General features: G+C 35.7%; 1 protein-coding gene, 1 non-coding gene and 1 pseudogene across 4 annotated transcripts; 2 read left to right on the top strand and 1 right to left on the bottom strand.

Moving 5' to 3' along the window:
* The first annotated feature begins 2,085 nt into the window (after window positions 1–2,085).
* LOC126772747 (U6 spliceosomal RNA) lies at window positions 2,086–2,188 on the top strand. Its single transcript, XR_007669682.1, has one exon. It is a non-coding gene; the product is annotated as a U6 spliceosomal RNA (small nuclear RNA).
* Window positions 2,189–3,200: 1,012 nt separating this feature from the next.
* Window positions 3,201–5,070, bottom strand: LOC126772126 (uncharacterized). 3 transcript variants are annotated; one of them, XR_007669625.1, is made up of 4 exons: window positions 4,706–5,070; window positions 4,571–4,625; window positions 4,252–4,495; window positions 4,034–4,182 (listed from the first exon to the last, which is right to left on the bottom strand). XR_007669625.1 is itself a non-coding variant. In XM_050492299.1 (3 exons), coding segments are annotated over exons 1-3 (888 nt in total). In that variant the 5' UTR covers window positions 4,708–5,070; the 3' UTR covers window positions 3,201–3,351. The 3 variants fall into 3 exon arrangements, 1 of the variants encoding a protein (XP_050348256.1); XR_007669626.1 differs by having other exon boundaries at window positions 4,984–5,023; XM_050492299.1 differs by lacking the exon at window positions 4,252–4,495 and having other exon boundaries at window positions 3,201–4,182.
* A 2,368-nt stretch (window positions 5,071–7,438) lies between these two features.
* LOC126781263 (uncharacterized) lies at window positions 7,439–9,065 on the top strand (annotated as a pseudogene).
* Window positions 9,066–13,838: the final 4,773 nt, after the last annotated feature.

Genomic DNA, 13,838 nt, shown 5'->3' on the forward strand with positions numbered 1-13,838 from the left:
TATTAGTAGCGAAAATTTGTGCTGCGCTGTAATGATTAATAAATAAACAAAATTATTATTTATTGATTAGCATAGATGGATAAACACAAACCGGGGCTTACCCAAGATATAATTCTGATATCAGAGACGAGGGCATTTTCCAACGGAGCATATCAATTAACGAGTACTAGGCACTCTCATCTCATAGTCTGATGAAACGGTCATCCAACTCAACTAAAGATCAGGTGCAAAACCAATTGACTGTACTTATTGACCAGAGATATTAAAGATATATTAAAAGTTGGTAAAAAAGAACATTTACAAAAATGTATCATATGTTTTTGTTGTAATATTAATAATATTACAATGTAATGTAATATTAATAATATTAGTAATAGTCTTTATTACATATAGGAAAAACCTTTTAATTTTGGAAACAAAAATGTCGAAATGCAGAAATGTGCGAAGTCACACGACACATCGTAAGAAGTTGCGAATTAGTTCGCCGGTGATGTAAATATGTTTACCCGAAACATACCACGGTAGTGCCACCTTGCCGCACGAAATGCATCACAGTAATTCGCGTCACGTCTATCTATGCTGCGAATTCGCATCGTGCCGATTCGCAGTTTTGTGTTTTGATCCTAATCTTCATTGCTCCTAATAGCCAATACTTACAATCGATGTTAATATTTATTTTTCGAACCAACGAACACACGTGTATTATTAAAAAATATTATTAAAAAATATAAAACCCTGTTAGGGTTTGACATTTTTTAACTTATCGTTACTTCATTAAGCATTTTTTCATACACATTTTTTATATATGTTTAAGATAAGATTTTATTCTATAGATATGTATATAGTTTATATACGGCATAATATGTTCTGTTATTTTTTATTAATTACATAGCTTTATCTTAATAACATATTAATATATATATATAGATATTTATGTTATATGATCATAAGCTTCTGAGATACTGAGATACTGAGATTCTTTGATAGAAAAACCTTACACGAAAAACCTTACACTTACCGAGACGACGCCGACGTCGTCTCCGCCGAGCAGGATCGGCCCTTTCCCGTTCTCGCTCCTTCACGGTCGACGAAACTTCAAGGGGACGGTCCGTCTGGACCATGACGGTCTCACAGAGGCCTTGAGAGACAGGTCTTGTCCGACTTCGCGGACCAGGGTCTCCCTCTCCGCATTCCACGCGGGGCACGCTTCCAGCGTTTGGTGAGCGGTGTCCCGGTGGTGGCACATCGCCGACGATTCGCGTCCGATCTTACACAGGTGTTCTCCAAAACAACCGTGACCGGTCATTACCTGCGTAAGTCGGAAGGTGACTCGTCGCTTTCGTCTCATCCAGGCTTCGAAGGCTGGCAGGATCGCTCCAACGACGCGTTTGCGCGTACCGTTCTTAGGTAAGATACCTTACCTTAACTCGCCTTGCCTGATAAAGTTAATAATAAAAATAATCACATATACTTAACTACACCTAAACTATTTTGTATACTGATAAGATTAAATAAGCAATTCTATGTATGTTTTGTGTATCCCGTAAAGGGCTCTAGCGATTTGGCTCAAATTTTGTATTTAGACATGGTTTTACTTTTCAAATGTATCCATGTAGGTTCGTTTTCTGAAAAAACACAATTAATAACAAAAAAAACTACTACAATATACTAAAGTGAGAGAAAATTTATACTGTTTGTTTGTACAATATAGTGTTGTTGCTAAAGGACACTTAACATAATTGACGTTAAAGTCATAAATTTTTTTTGGGTAAATAATAATTATTTTGTACAATTTTATTGTAAGATATAAATTCCGAATTACCGAACACTTTTTTATAAGTTACTATAGCCAGAAGATAGTTTCAATTTAAGTCAATAGATGTCCCATTTCAATGTTAGAATATGTATAACACTGGATTAATTGAATTAGTTTATCAAAATGATCAAAGATGGCACTGTTAAATATTATATGAAATCAAATTTTATACTATAATTATTCAAGGCACAAAGGCTTTTTAATCTACGTTGTAAATTACCACCAATTCGGGTAAAATACTCAGTAAAAAGCAACGATTTACAACAAAAGATATAGCATAACAATATCTTTCATGAATACACGATACAGAGAAGATTAGCATGGCCCCTGCGCAAGGATGACACGCAAAATCGTGAACCGTTCCACATTTTTACACCGATTATGACAACAGCCACTAGGTCATTGAGCCTCTGGCCCTTCGTGCCAAAAATTAAAGACACGACAAGATAACTTTTCGGAGAGGAACAGCCCGGGTAAAGGGAGCAACCCCGAGCCCCGTACTCAGACTGGCTTTAGGGCTAATCAGGAAGAACCAGCTCTCTCTCTTTCATGAATATTACATATTATATCTACATTTGTGCTAACTTTCATGGTCGGTCCAGTGTCGAAGTCTAATAATCAAAATACAATACACTAACATTAATTTTAAAGGTAACAAACCTATCTAAACTACCTACAATATAGTGATTAAGGAGATTGATAAAATTCTTATTAATAGTATATTTAATTTATGTTATTTTGTTTTCCCATATTTCATTTTGTTATAATTTATTAATAAGTATGACGTAATATTACGTAAGTAGTAATTGTCTTTTTAATATTTTTATAAAGATTACTCGGCAAAGAGTTGTAGGTAAATATAGGGATATAGGGGATATTAAATGGCTGCCGAGCTGAATATTTGTTTTTATAAAAACAGACTGTATACAATAAAGCCGTTACTCCACTTTTTACTACTGGTACTATTTACGCGGATTATAGTCTATAAATCGAGTACGTACCTTAGCGCATTAACTACGGAGGTTTATATATATGGTGGTGAGAAATAATATATAAGTGAAAGGAATGCAAGGACAAAAGGGATGTCACAACGCCCAGAAAATATCACCTCGGGCAGTAAAACCGCAATTCACATAAAATAATTGTAATCACTGCGCGAAAATTCAGTTCCATCGGCTGTGTGGAAGTAGTTAAAATTCAATTGGAATATTTCTACTTAGATATTTGAGTTACTGTCTTATTTTTTATAAAATTGTATAGAAACCGCCACATATACATGGACTTTTTACTTTGCTATGCTATAATGCTTCAGTTCTATAACTTGTGAAATTAAAATTTACTTTTAAGCGATTCGTGGAATAAAAAGAAAAGAAAATGTAGCTACATCAAAACATTTAATATATTGCAATTTTTATCATAATTTGTACCAGTTTTAGCAAAGTTTCATCACTAAAACTGGCAATCCTGCCGCAGATGTTCCAGCAGTCATAGCAGTATCCGCACCACCACTCTTTGAACAGCAACCTGTGTAAAATTCATTCTATAGGATTAAGTATTATCATGCGTTGACCGGATTTTGCTTCTCGATGTGGCAAGCTTGGTATTCTGGAACCGCCGCTACCACTTAATGGATTACGACCAGATTGAATATTAGGAGGTGCCTCGAAACAATCTGCTTTACAAGGTAAATCCCATAAACAAGGTGACGGCGGTTTCCAGTGTACACAGCCAGGTCTAGTACACACTTCTTTAACTGTTTCTATTCGTTGAGACCGAGGATTCGGTTTTTTAGACTCTGTGGTTAATAATTGTTTATTTTGTATATTGTTGATAATTGCTTTCATTTTTTGTTCGTCTAGAACAAAAATACTTTCAGATGGCTGATCCTGGCTCTTGTCTTTAGAGTAATCTTTATTTACTTGAGTAGAAAGAGATGTAGGCAACTTACAACACTGTTCCTTTTTAGCAGTTGAACCGTCGGGTATCACGCCTTTAAGTTCACAAACTATGAACCGTTTACCACCACTAGATCCAAAATTTGATTCTGCTAAATTTCCTGAAGTGCCCGCTTGAGCCCGGAGATGAGCTGCAAGCGGTGCCGGATCTGCAAGTCCTCGCGCACGTGCTAGTTGACTTGGCGCACATAAAGGGTCGGGTAAAACTAAACATGCCGGCTCTCCGCCACAACCAGTGCGCCGACAATCATGTTGAAGACCATTTCTTTTTATACAATGACAGCTATAATACATAATTCCGCCACGGAGCTCACGGCTTTTTGTTCTCTTTAGCTGGTTTTCTTTAGATCCTGTTTTTTCTGCATCGTTTTCTTCCGCGGTGGGAGCACCCCTTTCGGCTGCTCTACCTTTCTGCAAATTAAAAGTACATTAGCTTCAAAATATTCATCAATGTCCGCCGTGAAAAAAGTTTTGTATTACCCAAAAGTTTTTGGCCAATCAAACGATGCAGTTGCTACCATTGCGAAATAAGGTCGAAATCACTGAAGCGTGTCACGTAGGTCTTGCCAGGAGGTGGGCAGCGTACACACGGCGGACAGGGCGGTGGACACGGCTTTGAACAGCAAGGGCCCGCCCGACATAAATATCGGATTGACCCCTGCTGAAAGAACTGACAATCCTGCAGTCCATTACGCTTAAATGCAGACCGCGGCAAACACTGCAACTAATATTATAACGACTGTTAAAGACGTTATTTTTTTTTTAACGTAAATATTTAAATGATCTAATTTAAACTTACCGGCGGTCCGCAGTCTTCATACTTGTAACAAACCATAGGACCACACGGGGAACACCTAGAACAATAAGATTATTATAAATTTTAGCCAATGGAAAAATTAAATAAATGATATACTTAATATAAAAATATACTTACATATTAAAATCCTTTTATACCGCAGTTAAATCGAAACGATGCGGTTTTTATATATTTTTACTGATTTTTAATTTATTTACACTATTTTAAATAATTATTTTCTGAATATATCAACACTAGAATTTTTTTAAATTTATTTAATTTACTTGATAATTTTTCGTGTGCTATTTATGTCTACTCATGACGATATCAATATCTATTCTGCTTATCTGTTCTCATTTTGAAACGGTACAAAAATTTAAAAATATTCCATGCACATTATTTATCAAAAAACGTACCAGTATTTTCAAAACGTTTGAAATTTCAGTTTTATATTATTTCTCGCCAGTATTCTTATCACCTAAATCTTTATAATTATCTTTAATATTTATTTTTTATTTTACAAATGCTATATAATGCTTCAGCATGGGGATTACCGCAGTGCTTGATGCATGCCATAGTTGCTGGACCACACAATGGCTTTGGTAATACTTGGCATAGCGGCGAGGTTTGACAGCCGCTTCTACGACAATCATACTGCAACCCATTTCGACGGAGACAATTACAGTCTGTGTAAAGTATACCACCACGTAACTCACGACTTTGGCAATTCTTCAAAGGAGCACAAGGCTTGCTACGACCCATGTTTAAAGTAATAATAATAATTTACGAATATATAAAAAACTGATTATGTCATGAAATGATTAAATTGTTTACTAATAATTTTATTATATTATTTTACACAAATAATTTACTTTCATTTCATACAGTTCATTGTGATAAAAATGATTTAATTCAAGAGGGTTACGCTTTAATATATTTTTTTTAAAGAATAAGCTATTATTTGACAAAAATACGCATTATTATGCCTGTATTAATATGTAATTGGTTTGAATATCCTTCAAAGATAGATTAAAAACAAGAAATTAACCTAATAAGGCCGCCAATAATATTACATACGGCCTGAAATATACTTTTATTTTAAAATATATGATGTTGGAATATAAACATTTACTGTATAAAAAATATATATAAAAAGAGTACAATGGTACATTTACTATTTTAAATTAAGAGTATTTTTTTATTATAGCTATAATCATTCAATTATTGCTACGTCAAAAGCTAGTGACTTTAGTTGCTTTGTATAGCACCGTCCTTATTTTAGTAATACGGCCAGTAATCATTCTGTCAAACAAAATATTTACTGGCCGAAAAAAAGGTAATAAAAAATATAAATGATCATTTCCTAAAAAATTCTTCGTTCAAAATGATTTGTGAAGAAACAGAGGCGATTTGTAGAAGTAAAATGCATTAGGAGGTCAGTTAAATAAAATCATTCGAGTTGTATATACATATATAAAAAGCTCAAAAAAATTTAGAAAATATACTCCTTATACTATTCAGTTAATATAATTATATTATCCAGCAATCATCATCTATTTCTTTCTTCTTCGTAATCCAGTGTCAATAATACCCTAAACAAAATGTAAGATCATACTCAACAATAAGTCTTTATAATGAAATATTTTTTGAATATTACTAACATCTGTTATTAAATCTTTTTCAGGTGTGGACCCTGTGGAGGAGGTTGCTGCGGAGGCTGTGGCCCATGCTGTCCTTGCATCACTATTTACACGTGTTGTACGAAGATCTGTTAATTTTTCGTCCCAAGTCTGCGGCAACTGTATAGGGTGTTAAGCATACCTGTTTCGTGCATTATGTGAAAATAAAGTTTTTAAAAGAAAAAGCATCTTTTCCTCAGCTCTCCTCGTCCTTCATACAAACTTCACAGCATCACAAATTTTCCATTTGCGACAATACGCGTTCTCTCACCCAATATGATAAACAAAAATTAAGACTTCTGGGGTATTCTAACTATGCATAGGGCCACATCTCATTAGGAATACCATGGTGGTGCCTAAGCTCGCGCCAATTAATGTTTACAGTATGTATGGAGTCTACCTCACCTGGTATCAGCTTGGTTGTGCAACCAATTACTGGCAACCGAATTACCTGCCGGTGGCACAACCATTAACATAGAGCTATTTGGCTCTCACTTACTAATAACTTTACCACCACTTGCGCTACCAAAAACGCAAGAATCAACACTGTAGCCATTTACCGATTCATTTTCACACGTTCATAAAATTGTATGCCGACGCGTGCTGTTGACGCGCCGTTACGTCGATGCAGGCGTTCACCAGGACTCACTATACGTGACAGATCGGCTTTAAAATATTACCAGCATTTAGGGAATGGACCCATGTCTACGGTGTGGCTCTGGCCACTGTATAACGACACGGCGCCGTGTACGGTACACCGCAATGTTTTGATGTTGCTTAGTTGTCACGTGTTAAAAAAATGGTTGACTATTTATATGTTGATGTCTGACTTGACTTTTATGTGTTTATTGCACACGATTAAGGCCAGCCGTACACGGACTGCTTCAAGCAGTTATGACCGACTGCTTGAAGCAGCGACCGCGCGGTGAACTATAACCATTCATTCGCTGCCGTACACACGACTGCTCGAGCAGTCGCGTCCGCTTCAAGCCGTCGAACTACATGATGAAATTCCATCGTGCTGTCGACAAAGAAGACCGGGTGTACACGGACTGCTCGAGCAGTTAACGACTGAGCGACGTACACGGACCGCTCGAGCGGTCGGCGTTGACTGCTTGAGCAATCGGTTGTTGACTGCTCGAGCTGTCGCTACTAACCGCTCAAGCAGTTGAATTTCTACCGCAGTCTAGTCATGGATTCTGACGAGGTAGCACTGCATTTGCTGCTTCTGCTCAAGCGGAGACGACGGCGGCGACGTCAAAAGAGAAAATTTTGGGTTCATCCAATTTTGGAATTAAGAGAACAACATGGACAATTCCATTATTTGTTTATGGAACTTAGAAGTGATGAAGAAAAATTTTTCAACTATTTTAGGGTGTCAGTGTCTTCGTTTGATGAAATGAATAATATACTAAGGTCTAAAATTAAACGTGAAGACACAATCATGAGGAGAAGTATCCAAGCAGAAGAAAGACTAGCAGTAACATTGAGGTTCGAAAAATAAATAACAATTATTTAAATTTTTATTCATTAAAAAAATTGGAAATTAAATCATCAGACATTACTGAAGATGATGAAAGGTCTTCAAATTGAGAGTTTTGGTCATCAGCCGCTGATGTAGAGGGGCCAGTCGCTGATTTAGAGGGGCCAGTCGCTGATGCAGAGGTAGAGGGGCCAGTATTATAACCATATTGTCCACGGTAATCATTAAAAGGTGAATACTGTGATGAATATCTATATATCTAATATATGTCACCGTAACTCGCAGGATATGTGTGATTTGTGATCGCTTTAAAGTGTTTAATTACGTTAAGTATTTCTGTCTTAGCATCTAATTTATACTGCTCATTAATTTTTTTAAACTCGCCAACTAATGACAGAAAGAACAATTTATCTTCATCTTCATTAACAATGCTCGAATTCTGTGATTTTTCATAGAAGCGTTTAGCTAATTTTTCAATTAAGACGTTCTCATCTGCGATTGTAGTATTTAATTTTCTTTTGTTTCTTTCTTTGTTTATTTTATTTTGACGATTTTCACTTTCTTCAGACGTAATTTCAGCGTGCTCACTTTCTTCTAAACTGTTTGTTTTATCGGGTCTATCTTCTATTATTACCTTTAAAAAAGACATCTGCTGATAATATGCATCTGGCCGAATGTTTAGGGCTGCTGAACCACTCTTTGGTTTTATTTTTTTAGCATATCTGGTGAACTCATCTCTTAATGTCTTTCATTTTTTCTGTATTAACATGGCTGTAACAGCAAAAAAAAAATTTATTGGTACAATTTATTGATTAAAAAATATGTTTTTACAGGTATTTGGCAACTGGATGTACATTTATGGATTTGCAATATAGTTTTAGAATAGCATCAACAACAATTGGTAAGATAGTGAGGGATGTTTGCAGAAATATATGGATACATATGAAGGATATGTGTATGGAACAACTAACTGAAGATAAATGGAAAGACATAATAAATGATTTCAAAAACTTCTAAATTTCCGAACTGCCTTGGCGCCGTTGACGGCAAACATATTAGAATAATACAACCCGCGCAAAGTGGATCGTCATATTATAACTATAAAAATTATTTTTCGATAATACTTCTAGCAGTATGTGATAGTAATTATATGTTCACTTTCGTGGATATAGGCTCGTATGGTAGGCACGCTGACTCGACTATTTTCGAAGAGAGTTGTCTATATAAATTGTTACAAGAAAGAAAGTTAAATATACTTCTGCAATATCGCATAATGGATCTTTATTACCGAATGTGTTTATTGGAGATGAAGCATTCAGCTTGCAGGAAAATTTAATGCGTCCATATGGTGGCAAGAATTTACCAGAGAAAAAAAAAATTTAACTATCGGTTATCACGTGCTAGGCGATATATTGAATGCACGTTTGGCATATTAGCTAATAAATGGCGGATCTTCCATAGACCACTTAACGTCAGTGTTGATTTCGCATCGATTTTCGTGGATATAGTAAAAGCATCATGTGTTCTCCACAACTACGTAAAACAACGAGTTGGAAATAAATTTGAGGATACGTTTGAGGGTCTTCCTCACTCTATACATTCAACCCAGCAAGTTTGTCCAGGTGGGCCTATGTTAAAAACAATCCGTGAAGAATTTGCTAATTACTTTGTGAGCGAAGAAGGCAAACTAGATTGGCAATGGAATATGATATAAATCAATAAATATGTGTGTGACTTTATAATATGACATAAACTTAATAAATGTGTGTGTAATAAAATGACTGACTTTTTTACTTACCGATTTTATTTTTTTCTTGATTTGTTTTTTCATCAAAGTTCTCAATAACTTGGGCGCAAATAATTGCCCATGCATTGTTCTTCTTTATTTTGTCGCTGTGCTCCTTAAGCTTATAGTTCCAAATAATTTCATGTGTTTTAATTGCACTTATAAGCGCATCACTATTGCACACATCCTCCATTTTCAAAGATCAGTCGACAAATGAGACAAGACAGAGAGACACTAGATGCCGCGAGGCCAGAAGAGAAGGGAGGGGGAGGTCGTAGAGCCACCGACGGCTCGAGCAGTCAGTGTATGCCTCGCGACTGCTCGCGAGCTGTCGACAGCACGATGGAATTTCATCATGTAGTTGACGGCTTGAAGCGGACGCGACTGCTCGAGCAGTCGTGTGTACGGCAGCGAATGAATGGTTATAGTTCACCGCGCGGTCGCTGCTTCAAGCAGTCGGTCATAACTGCTTGAAGCAGTCCGTGTACGGCTGGCCTTACTATGTTTTATTTTTGTTGAATGCTGAGTAAAGTTTTAAAAAATATAGGTTGTTTTTGAATTACCGCATTAGCGTGTTCTTCAAGAGGCCTTTTGAAATATTAAATGCAAAAAGTGCCACTTTGTTATTCAATGTAAAGCATAAGCCTGTGTTCTGTGAATGACAATATAATACAGTTATGACAACTATTACTAGTATTTTTTTAAACAGCCTCTAAATGTCCCACTGCTGGGCTAAGGCCTCCTCTCCCTTTATGAGGAGAAGGTTTGGAGCTTATTCCACCACGCTGCTCCAGTGCGGGTTGGTGGAATACACATGTGGCAGAATTTCGATGAAATTAGACACATGCAGGTTTCCTCACGATGTTTTCCTTCACCGAAAAGCACGAGATGAATTATAAACAGAAATTAAGCAGATGTAAATTCAGAGGTGCTTGCCCGGGTTTGAACCCACGTTCATTGGTTAAGTATTTTATCGGTTTAAGTATTCGGTATTCACGCGTTCTTACCACTGGGCCATCTCGACTTCACTTACTTGTATATAAACAGAATACAAAATATTATATAATAAACACGTAATTATAGTAGTAGTGAGTAAAACAAAGTAAAATAAAATAAGTAATTTGTAGAGTTACGCTTCAATACATAAGTTATGTTGAGTGTGTTTTATTTTACAAATATGAAATATTGTTACTTTTTTTTGTTATCGTCTCACTGGGTCTACCATTACTAGTGATACCAGTAGGCATTTCTTTAAAAATGTTACCTAGAAGTAATCCCTAAAAGGCCTTTGCACGCTTTTAACCTGCTGTTTATCCTATGCTATGATATTGTATTGGGCTTATGCGCAATATAAAATGAAATTACAGCACAAATATTGTTACATACAAATAGCGACAATAGAATCAGCTTATCATCTTGTTATTTTTTCTCAAAATTATTTTGAGGTAACTTTTATAATACAAAAGTTACTATCGAAAATTTGTAGGTATTAATCTTCCACTAAAATCTCTATTATATTTTTGGAGTCAACTACCTATTTTACCCATTCTAACTTTACAAGGATAAGATTATTATTTATACCTATGGATTTTTTTAAAGTCTTAAACTAATTTTTTAATACAATCAGTATCAATTTCACATTTTGTTATCTCCGCCAGCTAATTTACAATGCTTTTTATATCTGTTAGTTCACGTTCACTATAATCATTATAAATCTTTAACTTTGGTTCTCTATAGTCGTGTTATATATACATTTATGTAATCCATCAGTTAACATATAACATTATCATATTAAGTATTATATGACATGTAACTAAAAGCGAAATGGAATTACATAATTAATTTAAACATAGATTGTACCAACCAGAAGACGGTAAGTAAAGTAATTGTAATTAAGAGATCTACAAATCTTTCATACATTTTTCTTATATCTATTATAATCTAGGCACCGTTCGCTGAAAAACTTGACAAAATATCATATTACCTGTTCGACTTATAACTAAAACTTATTACAGTTTGAAAGTTCCGTATCGATTTTTTTAATAGTCGTTACGTCCATTCGAAAAAAACTTAAATTACCTCTTTAGAATATCAGTATGATAATAGTAAAATGTGGTTTATTATTACTATAAATTATCGAAACAATTATCATTTTTAGAAATTATCAAATTAAATCAAGCTCTGCACTATGTATTATCAAAATTTTATGTAATTCCATTTAACGGTAATATTTTAAAACTAAACGTAAGCTTATTAGATTAGATTGGTGTGCCTTCTTTTGCAACAAAACAAAAGGGTCATGAATCTAAATTTATCATAATATCATTTGTAAATAGCAGACGCATATAATACTATCAGACTAATACAAATGCGAAACTAACTATGTCTATTAATTACCTCATCACGACAAAATAAAATCAAAAAAGGAACATAAAATTTTGGTTCCCAGGGTTGGTGGCGCATTGGCTATAAGCGATGGTTGACATTTCTTACAATGCCAATGTCTAAGGGCGTTTGGTGACCACTTACCATCAGGTGGCCCATATGCTCGTCCACCTTCCTATTCTATAAAAAAAAAAATAGCTGATCTGATGTAATCGATACATTTAATTTTCACATAAACGTATCGTCATACCTAAATAAGAACATGGTCATATGAATAACGAGAAATGGAGTAACTGTACCATAAAACATTAACGAAAAACGATCTACTGGTACGCGATGAGGAACACACCAGGTACTAAAAGCAGAAGCAGAAGCCCCAGCTTATTACGTAACATTATATAACGTGACTGTATACTTGAGTTTCTGTTTTGTTTTAGCCTGAAAACTCGTTTAATGAAAACACTTCATTCGAATGGATGCTGACAAGCACTTTTATATCGTCCTTTCATAATTCTAACATACCAATTAAACATTAAGCTGCTGCTACCGTAAAGACAGATTAAGTGGAAATTTGACAAAAACCGGGAACAGCATTTTATGAACATTGCTTTTTATCTGCAATAAAAATATTATATGATATTAATTACTCATTCATTAAGCCTTTTATATAATATATAGTATATCAATAGTTTATTAACATGCTCATATATTCATCATCATCTTCATCATCAACCCTTCGTCGTCCACTGCTGGACATAGGCCTCTCCAATGGCACGCCTCTGAGCCTCGATCCTCAGCTCTCAATATCCATCCGTTGCCAGCCACTTTGCGAATATCGTCACTCCTTCTAGCCGGAGGGCGTCCTACGCTACGTTTGCCAAGGCGTGGGGTCCGCTCCAGAACACGTCTAGTCCAACGGTTGTCGGTTCTGCGACATATGTATTCAGCCTGCTGCCACTTCAGTTAACTAATCCTTTGGGCTGTGTCGATAACTTTGGTTCTCTTTCGGATCACCACAATTGGGATTCGGTCCTTCAAAGAAACTCCGAGCATAGCCCTCTCTGTAGCTCGCTGAGCGACATTAAAATAGTGGACTAAACGCACTGTCAGTGTCCACGTCTCGGCTCCGTAGGTCACAACCGGTAAGACGCACTCGTTGAAGACTAGTTTTCGAGCATTGCGGTATTCGTGACGAAAAGACTCGACTAAGTTTCCTATACGCTGCCCAGCCCAGCTGTATTCTTCTACGGGCTTCCTTCTCAAAGTTGTTTCGACCCAACTACAAAGTTTGCCCAAGGTATACATACTCCTGAACAACTTCGAGGGGAACTCCGTTAAGAGTTATCGGTTCCGGATCGACGTGTTCATAGAACATTGTCTTGGATTTGTCCAAGTTAATTCGGAGACCAATTCGAGCAGAAGAATCAGCCAGGCTGCTCAGCATACTGCACTGCATGTCTTGCACGGTTTCTGCCATGATGAAGATATCATCTACAAATCTCAATTGTGAAAGGTACTCGCCGTTTATGTTTATGCCCCGCCCTTCCCAGTACAGCGCCTTGAACATATCCACTAATGCATTAGTGAACAATTTCGGGGAAATGACATCCCCTTGTCTCACTCCTCGATGCATGAGGATAGGGTTAGACTGTTGATTTTGTCCTTTGACAAAAAAAAAAGAAAAAAGATATATATTATTATGACGTATTTCTATATACATATCAACTTCTTTATTATGTTTAACCCTTTTAATACAAGACTATAATGGTTATTAATTGTTATCAAATGTAGAACCGGCAGTATATAGACATGTTTTTATTTTGAAAACATATCAGATGATTAATTTAATACCGAAAAGATAAAATGTATGATATATAAGAAACAAAGTATCCATGACAAATTAAATGTTTTATATTATTTTAATTGTAACGAGTAATA

This window comes from Nymphalis io, chromosome 1 (genome assembly GCF_905147045.1).
Source record: "Nymphalis io chromosome 1, ilAglIoxx1.1, whole genome shotgun sequence".
In the NCBI taxonomy this organism is placed as follows: Eukaryota; Metazoa; Arthropoda; class Insecta; order Lepidoptera; family Nymphalidae; genus Nymphalis; species Nymphalis io.

Bases quoted from the DNA above. Each gene is read 5' to 3' on its own strand.
- LOC126772126 (XM_050492299.1), bottom strand. The intron at 4,183-4,570 runs GTAAGTTTAAAT...TTTAATTTGCAG, and splicing joins ATGAAGACTGCGGACCGCCG to AAAGGTAGAGCAGCCGAAAG.